At 45.7% G+C, this 19,322-nt stretch overlaps 1 protein-coding gene across 1 annotated transcript in view; it reads right to left on the reverse strand.

Annotated features, from left to right (window-relative positions):
* Positions 1–10,365: 10,365 nt before the first annotated feature.
* LOC126528204 (structural maintenance of chromosomes protein 6-like) overlaps positions 10,366–19,322 on the reverse strand; it is an 82,277-nt gene continuing 73,320 nt past the window's right edge. Inside the window, exons 20-22 of the mRNA XM_055069184.2 lie at positions 17,454–17,612; positions 11,537–11,695; positions 10,366–11,040 (exon numbers count right to left, since the gene is read on the reverse strand). Coding sequence (XP_054925159.1) covers positions 10,831–11,040; positions 11,537–11,695; positions 17,454–17,612 — 528 coding nt within the window. The 3' untranslated portion in view covers positions 10,366–10,830. The remainder of the gene's footprint in view (positions 11,041–11,536; positions 11,696–17,453; positions 17,613–19,322) is intronic.

Genomic DNA, 19,322 nt, shown 5'->3' on the forward strand with positions numbered 1-19,322 from the left:
TGGCCATATTTGTAAACTATCAACGTCGCTACAGTGACTAGTTTTGAGAGAGAAATTCTGGAACAACCTCATACTGTAGTTATTGAAGACAAAATAGCGGTTTCATTTTTTTTTTTCGTGAAGCCATAAAGCGCGTACACTTAGGCAATTGGGGTTGCATGCACTGCGAAAAGTGATAAAGAAATCATTAAATGCCTGAGCCAAGTTCTTGCGAGTAAGTTTTATTGTTTACCGTTATCCCATTCTGATATACGTTTTTGACACAACATAGATAAGCAATGCATTTAATCACTTTCAAATAATTTCAAACATTTGCGCTGCAAAAGGATTAAATAGACTTTGAAAGTACTGTCGTTTATTTATTCGTAGGAGAGTTTCGCTTGTTTCGGTGTTTACTTTGATGATTCGCCGCCCTTTATGTCCCTTGATTTTATAAAAAGATAATAAAGGACATTCTTCAGGTTTATAGCTTTAAGACATTGAGAGGTAATCGAAAGATTTCGTGCCTTTCGAGGCCACGCTGGTTTTGAGGGAGAAAAGCAATGAATATATGTATCGTTAATTTCTTTATAGAAATATGGTATATGTTTTGTCTGCGTAAATACTGCGGGAAAGGCATTCCCAGTTTATTTCAGAGAGGCAGTGAAAGAAGCATTCAGGGAAAATTTTACTTACTTGCCGGAAAGTGGATGAAATCGGCTTTGCATCTTTGACTTGAAATTTGCGGCTTAAAACTACGCATACGAGCAAGCGGACACTTTGTGTTTTGAGAACGGCTGGGCAGAACGGTACATGTTTGCAGTGTTAGGAACCAAAACATCAATGAGGGTAAAAGACCCACGCTGAATGCGAGCGCGATTATCTGTCGCATTAGTGAAACCGTTCGTTTCTAACCACTCACAAAGACCGCGACTACGAGAAGATGACCTAAGAAACTCTATACTTAAATCTCAACCCAATATGAGTTTACACTCATTCTCGTTTCGCAACGCAAAGAAGGCGTAAAAAAAAATACTGAAGCAGGGCAAAGTTACCCTTCGGGGAAGGGTATACAATTGAAAAAATACCCCAAATATACATCGTAGAGTAATTAATCATATGTCATTACACAGACAGCGTCAACTATCTCACATTCAATCGCATCTTTTCAATAATGGCATATAACTGATCCGCTTACCTTGTCGCGATTCTTATAGTAGGTTTCATATCCTGGTATACGTAGCCATTTATAGTTATGCGATACCAGGTTTCGGTCACCATAACTACATCAAAAAGAAACACCAGAAGACTGAAGCAGGCCTGTCGCTTTTATTTCCTTATTTCTAGCCGACTGTGAGCTTGGTGTGAAGACAAGATGCGTTGCAACTTTTGCCAGCAAGCGAAATACTAAGTTCATGCGACGTTAAAATATTTCCAGCTATCTTAGTTTTATTTCCGTGATATGCGTTTGTTAGACCATCTTTTCGAGATCGCTTTCGTTAGTTATCTGAAGCAATCTAGGTCCGTGACTCGGCTTTTCTTGCGAATATCTCTCTGCATTTTGACCAAGCAAAACACCAATTTATTTCCTTCTGAGCAATTGTGTGTCCAAGTAGATTTTTTCACTTGTGGTCAAGGGCGTTAATTCAGATAGTCTCGCGATGTTCCGGGGCATCTGGAATCAGCTATACACTGAAAGCTTCTTTCGTACGTTTTTAACAAGTGCACGGCGCTTCGAGCGGTTATGAAACTGAACAGCTATATGAAGACAAGAAATATCTTTAGAAGCAACACGATATCTATGTCACTTTCCTTGAGAGGTCAAGCTGAAATTAAATTCTGGGCCAAAACCACGATATGATTAGGAGGCACGCCGTAGTGGGGGTCTCCGGATCAATTTCGGCCGCCTGGGGTTCTTTAACGTGCCCCCAATGCACCGGACACGGGCGTTTTTGTATTTCGCCCCCCTGTCTAGATGCGGCCTCCGTGGCCGGGATTCGATCCCGCGACCTGGTGCTTAGCAGTGCAACACCGTAGCCGCTAAACGACTGCAGCGTGCCCTTCAGATGTTCACCAACAGCTTCACCAATCCTCTGAAGGACGTCAATGAGATTTTCATTGCTAACGACCGGGACATTCTTAATTTTGTGTTTCTATTATTTAAATATTGCTCAAGGGAAGTAGTTTTCCAGTCATTCTCGAGGGCAAGCTTATTCAGTTTGCTGCACTCTGTCGAAGAAGCTTCGTTTTGTGTTTTTAGTTCACTGTCGTCTTTATCGAGCGCTGGAATTTCGTCGAACTTCTTATTGAAGAATTCAAGGCTCGTCTTCCTTTCCTTCATTTCTTTACGAAGCTCTCTTTCGAAGGGAGTATACACACGTCGCGAAAGCCTTATTTAAAATCCTTGAAATGCTTTGAAATTTCCGCCTGGCCCGCGCGGCCGCGCCATACTCCGTCGCCGCCGGAGTATAAACACTCCGGCAGCAGCAACAGAGGCAGCATACACTATAGGCACCAGAAATAAAATAGTAAGAACACTGACCTGTAAAAGTAGCAGGCAGTAGCTTGAGTATGCTGTGCGCAGGCCAGCTGATGGTGTCAAAGTGTGAAGTAAAGCATGGGCGTAATTTTGAGCAAGACAGCGGCCTATATGACGCTTGCGGCAGTCCACAATAAAGCCTGCATGTCATGCGTTGTGGCCCCGTCACACGGGCCGATGTGTGGAAAAAAAATTATGCGCATCTAACCAACACCACCTACATAGCACAAGGCCTGTTCACTCCGATCCATGACGTCATGCTACCTGTATTTCAATTACCGAGGCTGGTGTGACGAAAGCGCGGTGACGCCAAAATCGCCGCGGCTTACTCGGCAGCACCCCCATTAGATTCTATGGCAGTGGGGCCAGGTAGCACGACGTCCCGGATCGGAGTGAGCAGGCCTTGTGCCGTCTAAGTGGTGTTGATTCAACGCACATGTTGGAATCTAAGTGAAGGGAACCTTTCCTTAAGCGGTTAATAACATGCTCTAAATCTAGTCATTTCATTCCTACCCCCGTGACGTAAATGAAGCGGGCGGGCGCATATGCTCGCGCGTACCCGTGCTCCCCAATGTGACAAATCTTATATATGCTTGCACTTCATTCATATCTTGCTTACTTCAAATGTACCGGGCAGCTGCTTGGCCAGCAGCCCGTTGTGTGTTTGTGCCACGGTGTTGAAATCATGATCATCATCCACACACGGCGATCACCTCAAAGAGCTATAGGTGGCGACGTTGGCGCCACCCGCTAGATTTCGATCAATCCCTTGCAATGGGTGCGCACCATAGAATGAAGATCATCATAATACGTGGGGGCTATTTGAAAGTGCTAATTGGTGTTGGTGCGAGAGAAGCGCAGGTGCTGTAGCGGCCTATAATCAAACGTCTTCCAAGTGACCAATCATTTGAGAATACTTCAATTCCAACGAAATAAAGTGTTCAGCGTTCCGGTCCAAGATGCGTGTCTTCCATAAGCTATGTAGTCCAATTAGAAAAAAAAAAACATCAAATGATAAGTCGTCTTCGCGGCCTGCAATCAAGTGTCGGATGGCATGCCGATTCAAAATGAAGTCTTTCTTAAAATTCCTTTGAAGCACATCCCGAAACAATACTGCATCTTTACAACTTATGAAGCAACACTCTATACACCAGAACACCGTGAATTCTAAGCGCACCGCCATATTGATGAGCGCCGGTCGCGCCATCTATCCCAAGCGCCGCGAAGTAGCAGGCCTGGGCTGCCACGCTGGGAGATGCGACCCGGCGCGAAAGCGAAACTTGGGCTTTTTAGCTGGGCGGAAGGCGTGTTTCGCGTTTTTTCTAACCTGTCATTTGCGCTGTCTCGATTCAATCAAACTTCAAGACCTCATGCAAGTCCGCAATGGCCACACTGAGTGCTGTGCAGACTGCAGAAGCGAATATATCGGGTAAGTACGCTATTACGTTTGTACAAACCGCGCGCTATGTGCTAGAACACGTGTGAGCTTTTTGGCACGTAACCTGTGAAGGATTTTACAGCACTGTGTTGGTGCCATATTTTATTAAAGCACGCAGAACATTGTCCTCTGCACTTTCAGTTTGGTCTTGTTTGTCATGGTCAGTACTGGGTTGGCCGCGTTTGGCAACCAACTGGCGAGCACGTTTGACTGCCTGATTAGCAGACGCCTGCCCATCACCACCTGCACATTGAAAACAAAATAGATGTTATAGTAAAAAGGACTGTAGTTCTTTCCCATGCCATCACTGTTGCGAAGACATAAAGTCCTCTCAAAATGAAATAGAAAATACACCAGGCCAATTGTATCGTGCAACCACTTAAGAGTACAACATTCACAACACAAGCCTACAGCACTCGAACAAGCAGCATATGATGCTAAACCTGCACTCATTGGAAAATGAACTACTGTAGTTACAATGTTCAACTACATGTGCAGTCAAAGCCCGTTTAACAGGGCGAGCATGACAGACGCAGGTGTTGTACAGTTGCAGAAACCATGACAGGGCACATAAAATTACCATCCCTACTTAAAGCTGCATCATCAGGGACCCCTTTGGTACAAGACAACAACCGCACCTGCATTCCAAAAAATTAGCCCCACCAACTGCAGCTACCTGGTGTCAGACCTGTTTCGCTTGTGCGAGGTCATATCGGATTGTTGGCGCTCCCTTAGAAAAAACAGTAAAGGAACTGGTGAGAACGAGCAAAATTTTGTTACAAAAAACAATAATTAAGCACCTTATTTTCCTCGCCATATGAACGGAAAAATTTGGCGCTTTGCCCCGCATAACAGCACGCACGCAGTTTAGAGCTCAGGAGGCTCAAATGAATTCGTTACGAATGACACCTGCAACACCAGCTCGTAAAGACAGGCGCGCTGCAAGAACACCTTCGGCGACGAGCAGTCGTCGATTACGTTTTTGTGGACGCATGCTACGTGACGAGCGGACTTCGTTTTACTGTCATTAGCAATAACGCTCACCAGCAGGGCAACACACTATTGCCTACAACTTGTCGTTCACGCTTAATGGTCATGCCGTGCACCAGCTGCAAGTATCGCTAACCGCAAACTCAACTGTTCCGCTTAACCGTAGGGAGCTCTGCCTGAATGAAAACACGAAAAGGCTTGCCTTCTCGTTATAGCCAAGGCGAAGCACCGGCACGGGATTCTGTAGGCTTGTTGTCCAGAAAGTGCTCGGAGCAAACCTGTGTGTTACACATATTACGTTCGTAGGGCGCAAAGTTGAACGTGGCACCAAAATATACACAGATCGAATACTCACTCGTGCATTTTCACTGGGTTGGTAGTACTTCCTACTCACTGCAGCTATCCACCGGTGGCGCAGCTTGTCATTCTTCGTTACGGACGGAAATCGGTGCAGGCTGAAAACACCGCACCGGCACGATTCCCTACGTGTATTGTGCTTTTCGCAAACAGCGCTAAGCAACCGGCTCCTTTTCCACTGGTTATTTCGGCATCCAAATGCGACGCAATGATGCCCAGATGACTTCTTGTACTTTGGATCCGTGTGAACGGGCACATTTCCGCACTTTGGAGTCCTAGAGCTAGCGCTTGCCATGTCTACTGGTCGCCGGCGAACACACTTTGGCAGCCCAGTACAATATGGCGCTGGTCGACCGGGCAATCCGGGTGCGAGAGTATGCGTTCGGTTAGTCTGGGTGCGAGGCTAGCGTATTCTGGTCTATAGTTTCGGGTAGATGGCAAAGGCGCCAACTGATATTAGATACAAAAAAATTGCAGTTTCACCCGAAAGGCGAAGCATCGATTGCGACAGCAAATTAGCAGACAGATGCGAAGTAAGGATAGTAGTTTCATCGGCTGTATAAACTCGTAAACATTCACTTACTAGCTAAATTAACAAGCGTGATGCCACGCGCGCACAGGGAAACACAAACACATCAAACTCGATGAGTGCGGACACTCGCTGTCAAAACACTGGCATGAGAAGAGCGACGGCAGCAGCGAACGAGTTTACCTTCGTGCTGCCTCTCGCTTCAACGCGAACTGAGCGGCGAGAACACAGCGTGCACGAAGCTATGAGTCCTCGGCGCACCTGGACTCTGTACCGATTCCAGATCGCTTTCAAGGCCCGCGCGGCCGCCGCTGCCGGAGTGACAAGCAGTCGGGGATCTTTGAAATCTATCGCGTTCCACCGTTAACTGTTTTCGCACCGCGCCCATTGGGCATAGTTCGCCCGCTGACGATGGGTTAAAACGCCGTTTTGAGACCTTCCGCGCCGCTCACGGAGACACTGCACTATCGGACGTGAATGAGGAGAGCTATATTTTTTGTTTTCTAAGCAGTTCGCATTTTCCCTACAAAGCGGCGATTTTTGAACACGCTTTGAAATCTCGTGATCGTCGAAGTATAAAGAAAAAATGGCCGCCCACGCTATCGATGGTTTGAAACGTCGCTTTCGGGACCTTACGCGCCGCTCACGGTCACACTGCGCCATTGGACGTGAAGAAGGAGAACTATATTTTTGTTTTCTAAGCAGCTTGATTTTTTTCACGCCAGGCGGTAATTTTTGAACGCGCTCCGAAGTTTCGCGATCGTCAAAGCAGGAAGTAAAAATGGCCGCCTCCGGGAGCGGCGCGCGCGCTTCTAAAGATCGCAGATGTCGCGATTCCGCTGCGTCTGCGGCCGATTTTATCGATGGATCGAGCAGCAGCGAGTCTCGGTATACTGCCTTTTCCTCGGACTTCGACTCCGAGAGTGACAACGACGCAAGCCAGCCCGGAGCATCGGCGGAGGCAGTGCGGCACGCTGAACTGTATTGCTTGCAGTTAAATTTTTTTTAGTGGAAAATGCGTTCAATTAAAAAAAAAGTTGTTTTCAGAGATAATGCCGATTGGACGGTAATACATTTCGAGTGTCACAATTTTTTAAACATATTTTTGTTAGTCGATACAAGCGTGCCTTTACAAACTTTGTTCAATTTTATCCCACAATCTTGATTGTGGCAATCTATCTTTTTTATTACCTATATCTCGTAAATAAAACATTCATGCAAGAAAAGCGCATTCATCCTGCTTTTTGTTTATGCATTGCATAACATATCGAGTGCAGTACTTCAGAAAAAAAAAACACTGGCGTAACATATAACACCTATTTTCCCCATGGTAGGGAAAGCGTTAAAGACGAAGCTTCAGCATCCTCCATGCTTTTTTTTTTTTAAGTGAATGTGAATCTACACGGCGAGAACCTGATTAGTGACTAGCTGACCCAGGCGAAACCATGGAATGGCAGGCAAAGAAAGCATTACTTTAAAACACTGTGGGCAGAGAAAAATTTAATGTGTAGGCGATGAAAAGGGTCTGTCAACAACGGCTCAGTCACCGGCAGAAACCACGCAGGAAGTTTGCAACTGCTGTAGTTACCTGTGAAAGTAGCAGATAGCAGTTTGAGTATGCTGTGGGCAGGGCCGTTACTGCTGCTTGAGCGTAAAATAAAACAAGTGCGTAGATATGGCTCTGATGGCAGTCTACGATAAAGCCCACTTGTCACGAGTTGTCGTCCCGTATGGGCTGATGCGTCGAAGAAATAAAATGCTACAAAAGCAGCAAACTGTAGTTTGAGTATGCTGAGTGCAGTCCTGCTGATGCTGCCAGTGTCCCCACAAAGCCTCCAGTGCGCTACCTCCTGAAAGCTTGGCTTCTCCACAAAGCTTTTCCCTACTGTGCTTCACCACGATGCCACCTCGTGTGAAACAGCCTCCACGAAACAGGAGCCTCATGCAACCATCACATAAGGAGCGCATGACGCTAATGGGCCAGCCTCAGTTGCATGGTCAGTAGACACGAAGATTCCTTGACGCTGACGGGCGCACTGGGCCCAGGCAGCTTTAGCCTGCTTTTTGCCCGCAAAACTACAGCACGTAAATAATTGCACATATAGTACAAAGCTCCTTTCCTTACTCCATAGCATGCAGGAAGCTTCAATCCACAGCATATATGGTACAGTAACAGTAGTGGACATCTCTAAAGAGTAGGCAAATACTGTTTAAGTGCAGCTTGTAGTGAGGCAAACTGTCTGTGACAATGTATAGAGGAATGACATGTTGGGAACTTCTTTCATTGATCTGTTCTGCGTAACATGCCACAGTCACACATTAAACATTGTACTGAAAGCCCATCTTGAATGCTTTAATAGTTTTGTTGTCTCTATAGCACAGAAAAATGGAATAAGTTAGGTAGTTCGCTTAGATACTTACCCGAGGTATTCTTTGTTCAAGAGAATGGTAACGTTACTGACTGTTAGTGCATGTTGGTGATTACTTTGTACCCTTTAAACTAAGCCCTTTCTGTAAGCAAGTGATTTCGTATTGCTTTTCTTCCTGTATGTTCTCATTTCTGGGATAGGAGTATACGCAAATAATAAATAAATAAATAAATAAATGGACATGGGTAAATAATAAAAGCTTCTGGAGTTGGACTCTTAAGGTCAATATTTTCGCAATGCATGGTTCACGAGCAGGCCCTCTGCGAGAAATATGCGGGCGTGTACTGCGTTCGTCAACCTGTTTCAGCTTGTCAAGAGATCACATGGGTTAAATCACTGCCACTTTCATAAACTTCTGAACGCGACGGAATCAGAATTTGCAGACGTGACATGGCAGTTTGATGGCCGAGGTGTAGAAAAGTTTTGTCTCGTTAGTTTATCCTTAAGAAAGAAAGTTGTCCTTGCACAGAAGGATTGCCCTGAGCAACTACTGCACAGTTGCAAGTGGCTCTGGAAAGAGGTCTTATTCGTCGACTTCACGGACTATCATTCTACGAGAGGAGGCATAACTCTTTCATGATTTCATAACGCTTCCATGATTCAGCGAATTACCACAGCAAGCTGGGCGAGTTGGTGACTGAACATATTGCTAGGGGCGGGCAGCGCAACCCAGACGAAGGACAAAAGGAAGTGGACGACACGAGCGTAGCAATGCCGCACTCGTATCGTCCACTTTCTTTTGTCCTTCGTCCAGTGTTGCAGTTCTTGCCCCTAGCAAAATGTAATGCGCGGTAAACTTATAAAAGAAAATATAGTACGCCCCCTGTGTTTGCAATAACAGTAAAAAAATACGAGACTTGCAGAATTTACCTTCATAGAAGACAATTCTTAACAGCAAGCTTTTGTAATGAAAACGGCGCATTTGAGAGTTTTAGCTTGTCCGGTACTCGGGTTCGCGCAGGTTGACTGAGCATTTTACCAGAGGGCCGTAGGCATAAACGTGAGTCACCGGAGCGGTGCAACCACCTCGGGGCACAGAGCTCGACCAGACAAACGCAGCGCTAATGTTGCAGTAACCAAGCGCATTTTTTTTTCTTTGTTGCTGGTCTAATTTTTCGCAGAGGCGTAACTGCATCACACTGTCCACCTGTGCTTCCGGAACGCCGGACAAATTGTAACACTATTATTGTTGCCATTTGCCCTTCATTGGCTGCAGATACAAAGTCCACGAGGGCAGCATTCTCGAATGATCACGTTCAGAGTTATATATTAGTATCCCTATCGCGGGACTCTGCATCGGATTTGCCGAAGTATGCAGCCGACAACACTCCTTGCACAATTTGCAGACGTCGAGCTTGGCACAGGGCCAAAAACGATGGCGGTCGTACACGCCAACGGATCCAATGCTGAGTCTAGCGAAATCCCGCGAAAGTGATAGTATCTTCGAAAGAGACTGACCGAGAATATTTCGCCAGATTGTAGTCGACAAAAACAATAACCCCAGCAACCTTCACGAAAACGTGCTATGTCACCCTCTTGTGATGGCTACGACGCTACATCCAACAACTCTGACAGTAGGGTGCTTGTTGTTAACCCTGGGAATGCGGTTTTGGTTTCATGTCAGATTGTAATGCGCACGCAATTTTTCGACCCATTTCCTTGGAAAAAAAGGTGCATGTCAGATTCTGGTAAATACGGCATATCTTTGCTCATTACAAGCTCGACTTGTTTAAACTGAACTTTCTTTTTTTCTTTTCGTGCTTGTCATTCACTCTCATGAGAACTGACAGGGTTTTACATCCCCAAGCAATGCCCACTCTGTGAAACAACCAGCAGCGGAGGAATCAAACTGTCAACCTCATCGTCATCAGCATGATGCCATAGCCGCCAACAGACTGCAGCAGGTTCCTTTATTACATGAATGTGTTTTGTAGCTGCAAACTCATGTCACGATAACGCTCGCAATTAAACAAGGACAGGAAACACAGGACAGGACGCTTGCGATTAAACAAGGACAGGAGTGCCAGGCATATTCGATGAGTGAACCATATGAGTTGCCTGCAGGACGGGCAAACTTGCAGTACACAGTAAGCACAATCAACCATAGCAGGTTCTTTGGATTTAATTAGAAACAGTGAAATATGTACAAATTTTATTCGCGAATTTGCATTAAAACATTAAAACTAAGCTGATAAGATATCTGGATTATTAAAAACTATAACGTGCGCTTACAGAAATTGGTGAACGCAATTAATAAAACAGAACGCCTCCTGGCGCACTGTAGTGCATAACCACAGCATTCTAAGCTGCAAGAAGTCGATCAATAAAAAACAACGTATATGCAAACTAGAAAGGAAGATATACTGCAAGTAATACATGGGGCCTTGCACATTAAATGCAATGAGGAAAAAAAAAGACTAGAACATTTTCTAGTAAAATAAAATAAAGAAAGAATATCTATGCTACTTCAAATAAATAAAAAATAAAAGAAAGCACTCCTGTACATCAACTTTAAGGTACAAATCAGCCTGAAGTACTAAATGTACTCAATTCGATCAAGGTATCACAGTTACTGCTGACATTCATCATCATCATCATTTCCGGCTACAATGGCAGCTGGGCGCTTGCGGCTCGGCTCTGGCATGATCATGATGTTTACATTGCGGAGCGCAGCAATGGCTGGCAGCTCGAGTGGCGTCAGGAAAACGAACTGGTTCTGGGATTTGCGCCTGGTCATCTCGAGGATCATTTCGAGGCTCACCCGCCTCTTCCCCATGTCCTGAAGAAAAAAAGAAAATGTTATGTAGATCCAGAGCCCCTGCTCAAATCCTGGAAACATGAAGCTTTTGTGAAGCGCTTTGTTAAAGCGCCATGACGCCCGACAGCTTGAGTGAATACACTTATTTATTGCATGCTGAACAAAATAAAAAGCGTTAACTAAACCTTTTTCACATAAACCAGGATAAGTAGGGATAATCATCCAAGCTTATCCAAAAGCAATATTGAAGGATTTTTAGCACTCTGTGAAACAATTTTCAACATCTTCAAAATGGAAGTTTCATATTCAAGTGTTTTGAATGGTTTCGAAGACTGCTATGAACCCCGAAAAAAAAAAAAAAAAAAAAAAAGCTTTGTGAATACAGGCCTCAGTTTAAATTCCAAACAACAAGAAAAGCTAGGACACCAACAAATAAATATGCTACAACGGACTGAAGAACTTTACGACATAATGACAAATGAAAACCCAAGCCCACATGCGATGAGTGGACGCTCACCATGAAGATGTCGAATTCGTCCATGATTCGGAACGGACACTCCATAGTGTCCCACAGGGCAAGTACGAAGCAGACTGTGGAGAAGGAGCGCTCGCCACCTGAAAGCGCCTTCAGGTCCTGGCGTGATTTTGAGCCACTGGTCCCCTGCTTGGGCTCCACCTGTATAGTCAATGCAAACACATCTGTCACAAACTATAGCTATGGGGCCAGTGGAAAAGCTCTCAATATGGAGTTTTAGCTTCTGCGAATAAGTATTAGCGTTTGCGGAATAGTACCAGGACACCGGAAAGCTGTACGACAGCAACAACACCAGTAATGACATTTAGTGATGCAGAGCCTAACCAGAGAGCACACAAAGCTCAAGCTGCAGAGACTTACATATTCTACTTAAATGCTCGTGTAAAGCACTGGCAGCAATGTAATTGTTAACACACAGTAAGTTTATTGTTTTTATTGGGTAACAAATGACATGGCACAAATTGTCACAAGGGGTTGCTACCAGCCTTACTACTGCACTCCATGACTGGTAATTCGTCATCGGTAGGAAGTTTACGGACAACCTAAACCTCTCTAATAATTCACAATTTACATGAGGCCATACCAAACACAGATCGTAGAGAGATGACATATTCCTGTCAGATGGACACATCTAGAGCACCTTCGAGCAAGTGCACTTCACCTGAGGAAGTGTACTCTCCGCAGATGTATTCTTTGCTCATGAAAGGAGTAGCGACATTCAATGTAAAATGCCCCCACCAGTCAGTGCATTCGTTGAGCTGACATTGGTCTGTCAAAGCGTATAGCCTTGGTAGCAATGCTTCAAAAACAAAGTGAATGATCAATAGTGGTTTAGCTTATTCTGAAACCACATTTATGGTGACTGCAAGTGTTAAAGGCATCCCAGTGTCATCTGCAATGTAAAACACTTTTCTTCTGCTTGAATTAGATCTTGCTTTATGACGAACAATCATGTTAATGCAGCTGTAGTTACTTTACACTAAAAATCATGCTAAATACAGTTTTTACCTATAACACAATGCAAGTTTGCAAACACTGCTTAAAATGGTATATAATGTGCGAACTGGTTTGACCATCAACATTTCTTAAATAATGTGGTTTTACGTGCCAGAACCACAATCTGATTATGAGGCACGCCGCAGTGGGGGACTCCAGAAATTTAGACCACTTGCGGTTCTTTAACGTGCACCTAAATCTAAGTCCACAGATGTTTTGCATTTCACCCCATCAAAATGCAACCGCCATGGCGAGGATTCGATCCTGTGACCTCGTGCTCAGCAGCCCAACACCATAGCCCCTAAGCAACCACGATGAGTTCATCAACACTGCTGTCAATCAAGTCAATTCCAAATGACACATTCCTTCTCCATGTAGCTGCATGCTGTCGAAGTGATACTTGGTTGCCAAAGAACACTCGCTCCAATCATCACTAACCGTATTTACACGATTGTAAGTCGACCCCTTTTTTTAAATTTGAAAGTCTGAAGTTGGGGGGGGTCGACTTACAATCGAAACCAAAACATGGCCCAGCCAAAAAAAGCGATACCAACGGGAGCTACAACGTAGTTACAATTTTATGTTTGCTCTATGGCCCTACCTGTATCTTTTTGCTATCCTGCGTGTTTGTTCGCTTTTCGGAAGGGTTTTTCAGCATTTTTGAGTCTTACAGTGCATGCAACGCTCATGGGGGGGTGTCAATAGTTGATGGAAGCGCTGCTGTTCCCATTTGCGACGGCACCCTCAGAATGGCGGCACTTGCGGGGAGTATCGGTAGTTCATGGAAGAGCAGACACCGCTCGCGGGTTTCTCTTTCACAGTTTAAAGGCATTGGTATTGGTTTGAGGCGTTCCACTTGACTGCCGGCTACGTGCTACTTCTATGCTTCCCCAGTCATCATGAGTGCTTCAGGCCCACTAGTCGTTCGGCACTCGTTCACAGCAGCGTTCAAGAGGGCTGCCATCCTTTACGCCGAAGAAACAAATCACTGCGCAGCGGGCCGCAATTTCGATGTTTCTAAACGGGTGGTACGAGAGCGGCGACTGCAGCGAAGCGAAATGTGTAACGGCAAGTGAGAAATTTCCCACGTGCCGAAGTCTGGGTGCTTTCCGGAGCTGTAGGCAAAGCTTGCGGCATACGTCGCTGAAATGTGTGATCGGTCCCTGCCAGTGAAGTGTGACGTGGTCATGAAACAAGCCCGGACCTTCGCCTTAATTTTAAGGTTCTGCTCCGCCGTGAGTACGAGTGGCTGGCGGCAGAAGACTGCGAAATTACGCCAACCGGACCTGTCAAAAGAGCCTCCCTGACGGCTGCGTGTGGCTGGGTGCATTTGGCGTGGGCTGCTGTTCTGCAAGATGTCCTGGTGCAGTCGTTTGCCAAATTTGAAATTTCGCTGGACCACGACGCGCTGTGGGACCGCAGCAACGATGACGATGGCAGCACTAGTGAAGACGAATAGTCCAGTGACCATGTCAGCTACTAATAAATTTTCGTTATCGAATGCGCCCTCGGGTATGCTCTTATATTTTTTTTTTCCAGTCAAGCGATATGGGGGGGTCGACTTACATTCAAACGACTTACAATCGTGTAAATACGGTATTTGCCGGTGTTATTCGAGTAACAAAAGGAAAAAAAAAAGTCGCAGTTTCACCCGAAAGGCGAAACATCAATTGCGATAACCAATTAGTAGATGGCTATACAAAGTAAGGAGAGTAATTTTATCAGCCGTATAAGCTTGTAAACATTCGCTTACTAACTAAATTAACAAGCATAGTGCCGTGCGCCCAGGTAAACATGAGCACATGACACTCGACGGCTGCGGAAACTCGCTGTGAAAACGCCAGTGAGGAATCGCAGCAGCAGCAACTAGCGATTTGACCTTCGTGCACCTCTCACTGAAACGAGAACGAAACTTTTAAAGCACAGCGCATATGAAGCTACCGGTACTGCACGCACTTTGGCCACATTTCAGATTGCTTTCAAAATACGGTGCCCGCACGGCTGCGCCGTAAGCAGCAGCAGCCGCCAAAGAAGACACCCCCACCCCCTTCGCCTGACCCCATGCCCCTACAGCACGTGAAACAGGGCGCACTTCCGTCCCACCTTTGTTGACCAAACACGCGAAACTGAGCCACGTTTGCTGGCTCACCCTTGCATGTAAAGCACATGGAACACTATCAGTTAACAGTGCCAGCTTATTGCATACGTATCAGTTAACACGTAGTGTTTCCAATTTTCATCGCGCAGTCACGGCATTGCGTAGTCCCCATCGGGCGGCCCGGCAGAACAACAATCCTCAGAGATGAGAACAACCTATAAGCGTCCTGTGCATTTGCACATGAAGTCAGATCAACATCAATATCATTTCGTCGCCGTGCCAAAGAGCATAGTGGCATCATGCAAGCTAGGACTTGCGTCCTGCTGAAGCTCAGATAAAAAACGCCAAGTGCTCAGCATAGATGAAAAACTGGACATCATTCATGCTATCAAACGTGGCACGAGGAAGTCGGTGCTGGCATGTGACAGGGATCTACCGTTGACTACGGTGTGTGGCATTTGGAATGCGAAGAAGTTGCTCGGCAGCGCTGCTGTAACTGCGAAGAGATCTCAGCTACGAGGTTCGTTTTTTTGCTATTATTGCCTCTGTTGATGCTGAAGTGTCACCTAACGACAGTGATGAGGACGACACGGAAAGCGACAGCACGGGCGACTCAGGCCCAACACTGGCAGAAGATGCACATTACGTCAGCCTCATGAATGCAATCGCTGCGGCGAGAACAGCAACCCGCAATGAAAAAGACACCCTGCGACTTCTGCAGCACTACTGTACCCGCACACTGAGAATTTGCAACGCCAACGAAGAATCTGCCATGCGAGTGTTTGCTGAGGAGAGGGGGCTGGCTGAAAAGCTGGCTCGCAGCTTCAGTAAGATTGAGGCCACCATCGCTGCTAGTCCGCCACGGAATCAAACGAAAATGACACTTTTGTTGCGCAAAGTGAATAAATACTGCATGTTTTTGCCCTTTCATTGCACTCTCTCTGAGTTCCGTTTTTGACAGGTAAGTGGGCGATCTAATGCTATTTCATTTAAGCAGTTCTACCGTTTAGTACATACTTTGTCCGAGCTCCAGCCAACTACGGTTTAATGAGGTTTCACTGCGGTACGCCAGCGCTGATTACAGCTCAGTTCTGGTATATGAAGGGGATCTGGAAAATATTTTATCAATGGAATTTCTGTTGAATAGAACAGAGTGGTTGTTTTCTTTTCTCTGAAACTAGTGAATTAGTGACTGAATACCAATGACGTCCCCAATTTAATAGTGGGCCTGTGTTCTGCAGCAATCATTTTTTGCATAGAAAGCTTTGCTTTCCAGTTTCTCTTCAAAATACAAAAGGGCTATTCCAACTTTACGGCAGTTGGTCTGTCGTAAGAGTAACGTGCGCTTGCCAACCTTCCAACCGTTTTATTGTCAGATTTAGAGTCATTTGCCACCTGTAAAAGATTCTGAGATCTGGAAGGTCACAGCAAGTACACGCAACGTTTGGCCCCTGATATCATTCATCCACTGTCTGCACAAATGCATGCAACCAGCTCGCGACACTTCCGTGCCTGACAAGTAAATCCAAAGCTAGTCTTCTGACTGTTTGCTTGAAGCTACATAAAGGAGATCGATGTGCGCCTTCGTACAGCACTGGGAACGAGAGGCCGCCATGTGGTGCATCAAAAGGTGTGGTCGCCGTGAACCTTCCCGTGCACTCATTTTAATTTCCGAGGCGGTTTGTCGGTGTTAAGAGAGTGGCACTGCTGCAGCAAATATACGTCCGTCGATTCAGCACCGAACCGTAACATCAGTTGCTGCCTGCGAAGCAGTGCAGATTAAGCCTAATGGCTTAGGCAGTATGGCCGTGACAAAAATTCCCGACTGGCCTATGTGGTAACAGGACACAAGCCATCACAGAATGCTTGCTGCTAATATGTTCGTATGGGTGGCTCACCAGTAATCAGTCCCGAGATCATGGGTTACACTGACAGCTACTGAAGTGGCGCGGAGCTTGTCGCCACGTATCCAAAACTATCTTAGGACTATCGCATGCTTTCACAGTTTCCGAAATATGTGTTGCTATTGTTGCCATTTCCTTGTAAGTGTCAAGTTATTTCAATCGGTCCTGTTGGCCTGGACGAACCTTGTACCGACAGAGGCGGACTGGCCGACTTGGAGCGACTCTGCAAATTGTGATGTTCAGGTGTTGTGCGTTTGATCCCTGCATCATGCCGAAGTTGGCGAGCGCTCGCAGTGGCCGAGTCCGCAACCGTGTCAGCTGGGGCAGTCCGTCCACAGCGAACTCGGCACCTCTTTTGCGCCGAAATCAAAGTGAAACACTCACTTGGACAGCATCGAGCACGAAGGGCTCCACAGTGCACGCAACATGTAGGACTGTGTAAGTCTTACACTGAATTATCAGATATTACAATTTAAAAAATCTAATGCAGTTGACTCATTACAACGGATCCTGATAATCAGACAAAAGATGCCCGTTTTACCCGAACTCCGTAATATCCGAAATGCCTCCCTTCCGTAACTTTGGTCGCAATGTGTAACAATGTTATTGCAAAGAGTGAGTGACGAATGGCCAAAGTAAGGAACAAACAAAAAAGTAACAGTTTCACCCTGAAGGCAAAGCATCGATTGTGATAGCAAATTAGTGGACAGCTATATGAAGTAAGGATGGTAGTTTTATCGACCGTATAAAGTTGTAAATATTCGCATAAAGAGCAGACTCCCAACTGATTCAGGTAGCGTGCACATTCAGTGCTATCATCTATCCTAGACATCTGTATGTTTGGGGGCCACACTTGTGCTTCCTTTCCTGAAGCTCTAGCCCTATACGGTGGACAACTCACCCTGATATGAAGGTGCTGCTTTTCATGATCGATCTCCAGGTCACCAATGAAGTTCTGCTGCCACAGTGTCGATCCGAAAATGACGCGGAGCCGATTCGCCGTCTGATGGCACAAGTAGGCATACTTCGCATGTCGCCTTACCATGGCTTTCTCAAGTAGCTGCAGAAGAAAAGAAAAACAATACAGTTATCGCATACTTAAAACACATATTTCACAAGTCGTCAGTGCTTGTGTCGCGTTTCCTGTGTCACTGTGCCGTAATGGCTGCTTTGCTAACATTCACTTGTTCAGCAATAACATTACAGGGATAAAAAGTGGGCTGCTGGCATTGTACCTGCACATGTAACACAGATCAATCACGGAGACAGTGCCATCAAAGATATGGGTTAGCCTATTTTGTTACCAATGTGCAAAGTCTGTCCTGCCACGAGGGGCTTTATGTGATAGCATTATACAGAACAAAACTTTTCATTCGTGCTGACAGGCATGTTCGCAACAGTACTGGCAGAGTCATAGCGACTGAGTGGATGAAGTAGCAGCAGTGTAGTTCACGCTGCATTTCAGAATGTTCTCTGCCAAACTCCACTGCATGGGGGTTGTTGTACAGTCGCCGACCTATAGATCAGACACCGATAATCCGGACGTGCTCGTAATACGGACAGCTCCGCGGCACTGCCAGTGGCCCCCAGACTTTATGTGTAAAGGCGCCCAATACTTCGGACAGCCGCCAGCTCTACATTAGATTATCATCCATGGCTGTAGCGTACGTCGACTCTGCTGCCATTATTTCCTCTGGCAACCTCAACAAGACAAAGTTGGCCTAAGAGATTTGAGCCATCAACTATTGCCTCAGAGATTACATGCTAGATGGTAATCCCCGAGGCCTTGCCTTGGTCGCAACGCTGCACCTCAGAAGTTTAACTGCAAATGCGAATGTTGGAAGCTTTGCCTGAATTGCAAGGTCCCATCAACATTGCAGATCATCACCGGCACCATCGGACATGGTCCTCTCTTGTTTGTTGAATTTGCCTTCTGGCCAGCGTTTCACCATTTTGTGCTTGTTTGTTTATTTGCATACCATACAGCGCTCTGCAGGCTCCAAGAAGTCTTTCTCGTGAAGTTATCGACAGTCCAAATGAGCCACAGTCCGAATGAGCCCGACTCCGCAACTGAAGATGATGAACTGCCATCTACCACAACGAACTCAAATGCCGACATCACCGATGACCTGCTAGGCTGTGGTGTTCCGATTCCTACCACCATTAAATATGAAGACTTTGCAGACGTCAACAGTGCTGTGTTGTAGTGTGCCGAACTAAGCAATGATGAAATAATTGACCAAGTTCTTCCGCCGTCAAACGACGATTCTAACTCAGATGATAATGATGTGCCGTGTGCTCCAGAGCCTTCACATGTGGGTCTAACTTGAGCCTTTGCACTCCTTGCAAGGGTGAACAGTGACAACACAAAACTGGCAGAAATATGTGTGGACTTAGTTGCAACCACTTCTTTGCAGAGGGGCCTCAAAACGTAAATAAAATAATATTTTTTTTTGGATACATTTGTTTTTTCGGAGATTCGATATTTGGACTCACCGTATTTACTCAACTCTAACGCGCTCTCGATCGTAATGCGCGCCTCGCCCGTTTTCCGTGACAAAAAAAAGAAAAAGAAAAGAAAGTCCTTTACAGTACCGTGCACCCAATTCTTTCATACAGAAATACAACTTTATTTCATTCCGAAAAACAAAGATTTACTCCCAATACACTAAAGTTACGATAAATAAAGTCACAGTTTTGCCTGAAAGGCAAAGCATCGATTGCGATAGCAAATTAGTAGACAGCTATACGAAAAGTAAGGATAGTTGCT

Source organism: Dermacentor andersoni, chromosome 9 (genome assembly GCF_023375885.2).
Source record: "Dermacentor andersoni chromosome 9, qqDerAnde1_hic_scaffold, whole genome shotgun sequence".
NCBI classification, from domain to species: Eukaryota; Metazoa; Arthropoda; class Arachnida; order Ixodida; family Ixodidae; genus Dermacentor; species Dermacentor andersoni.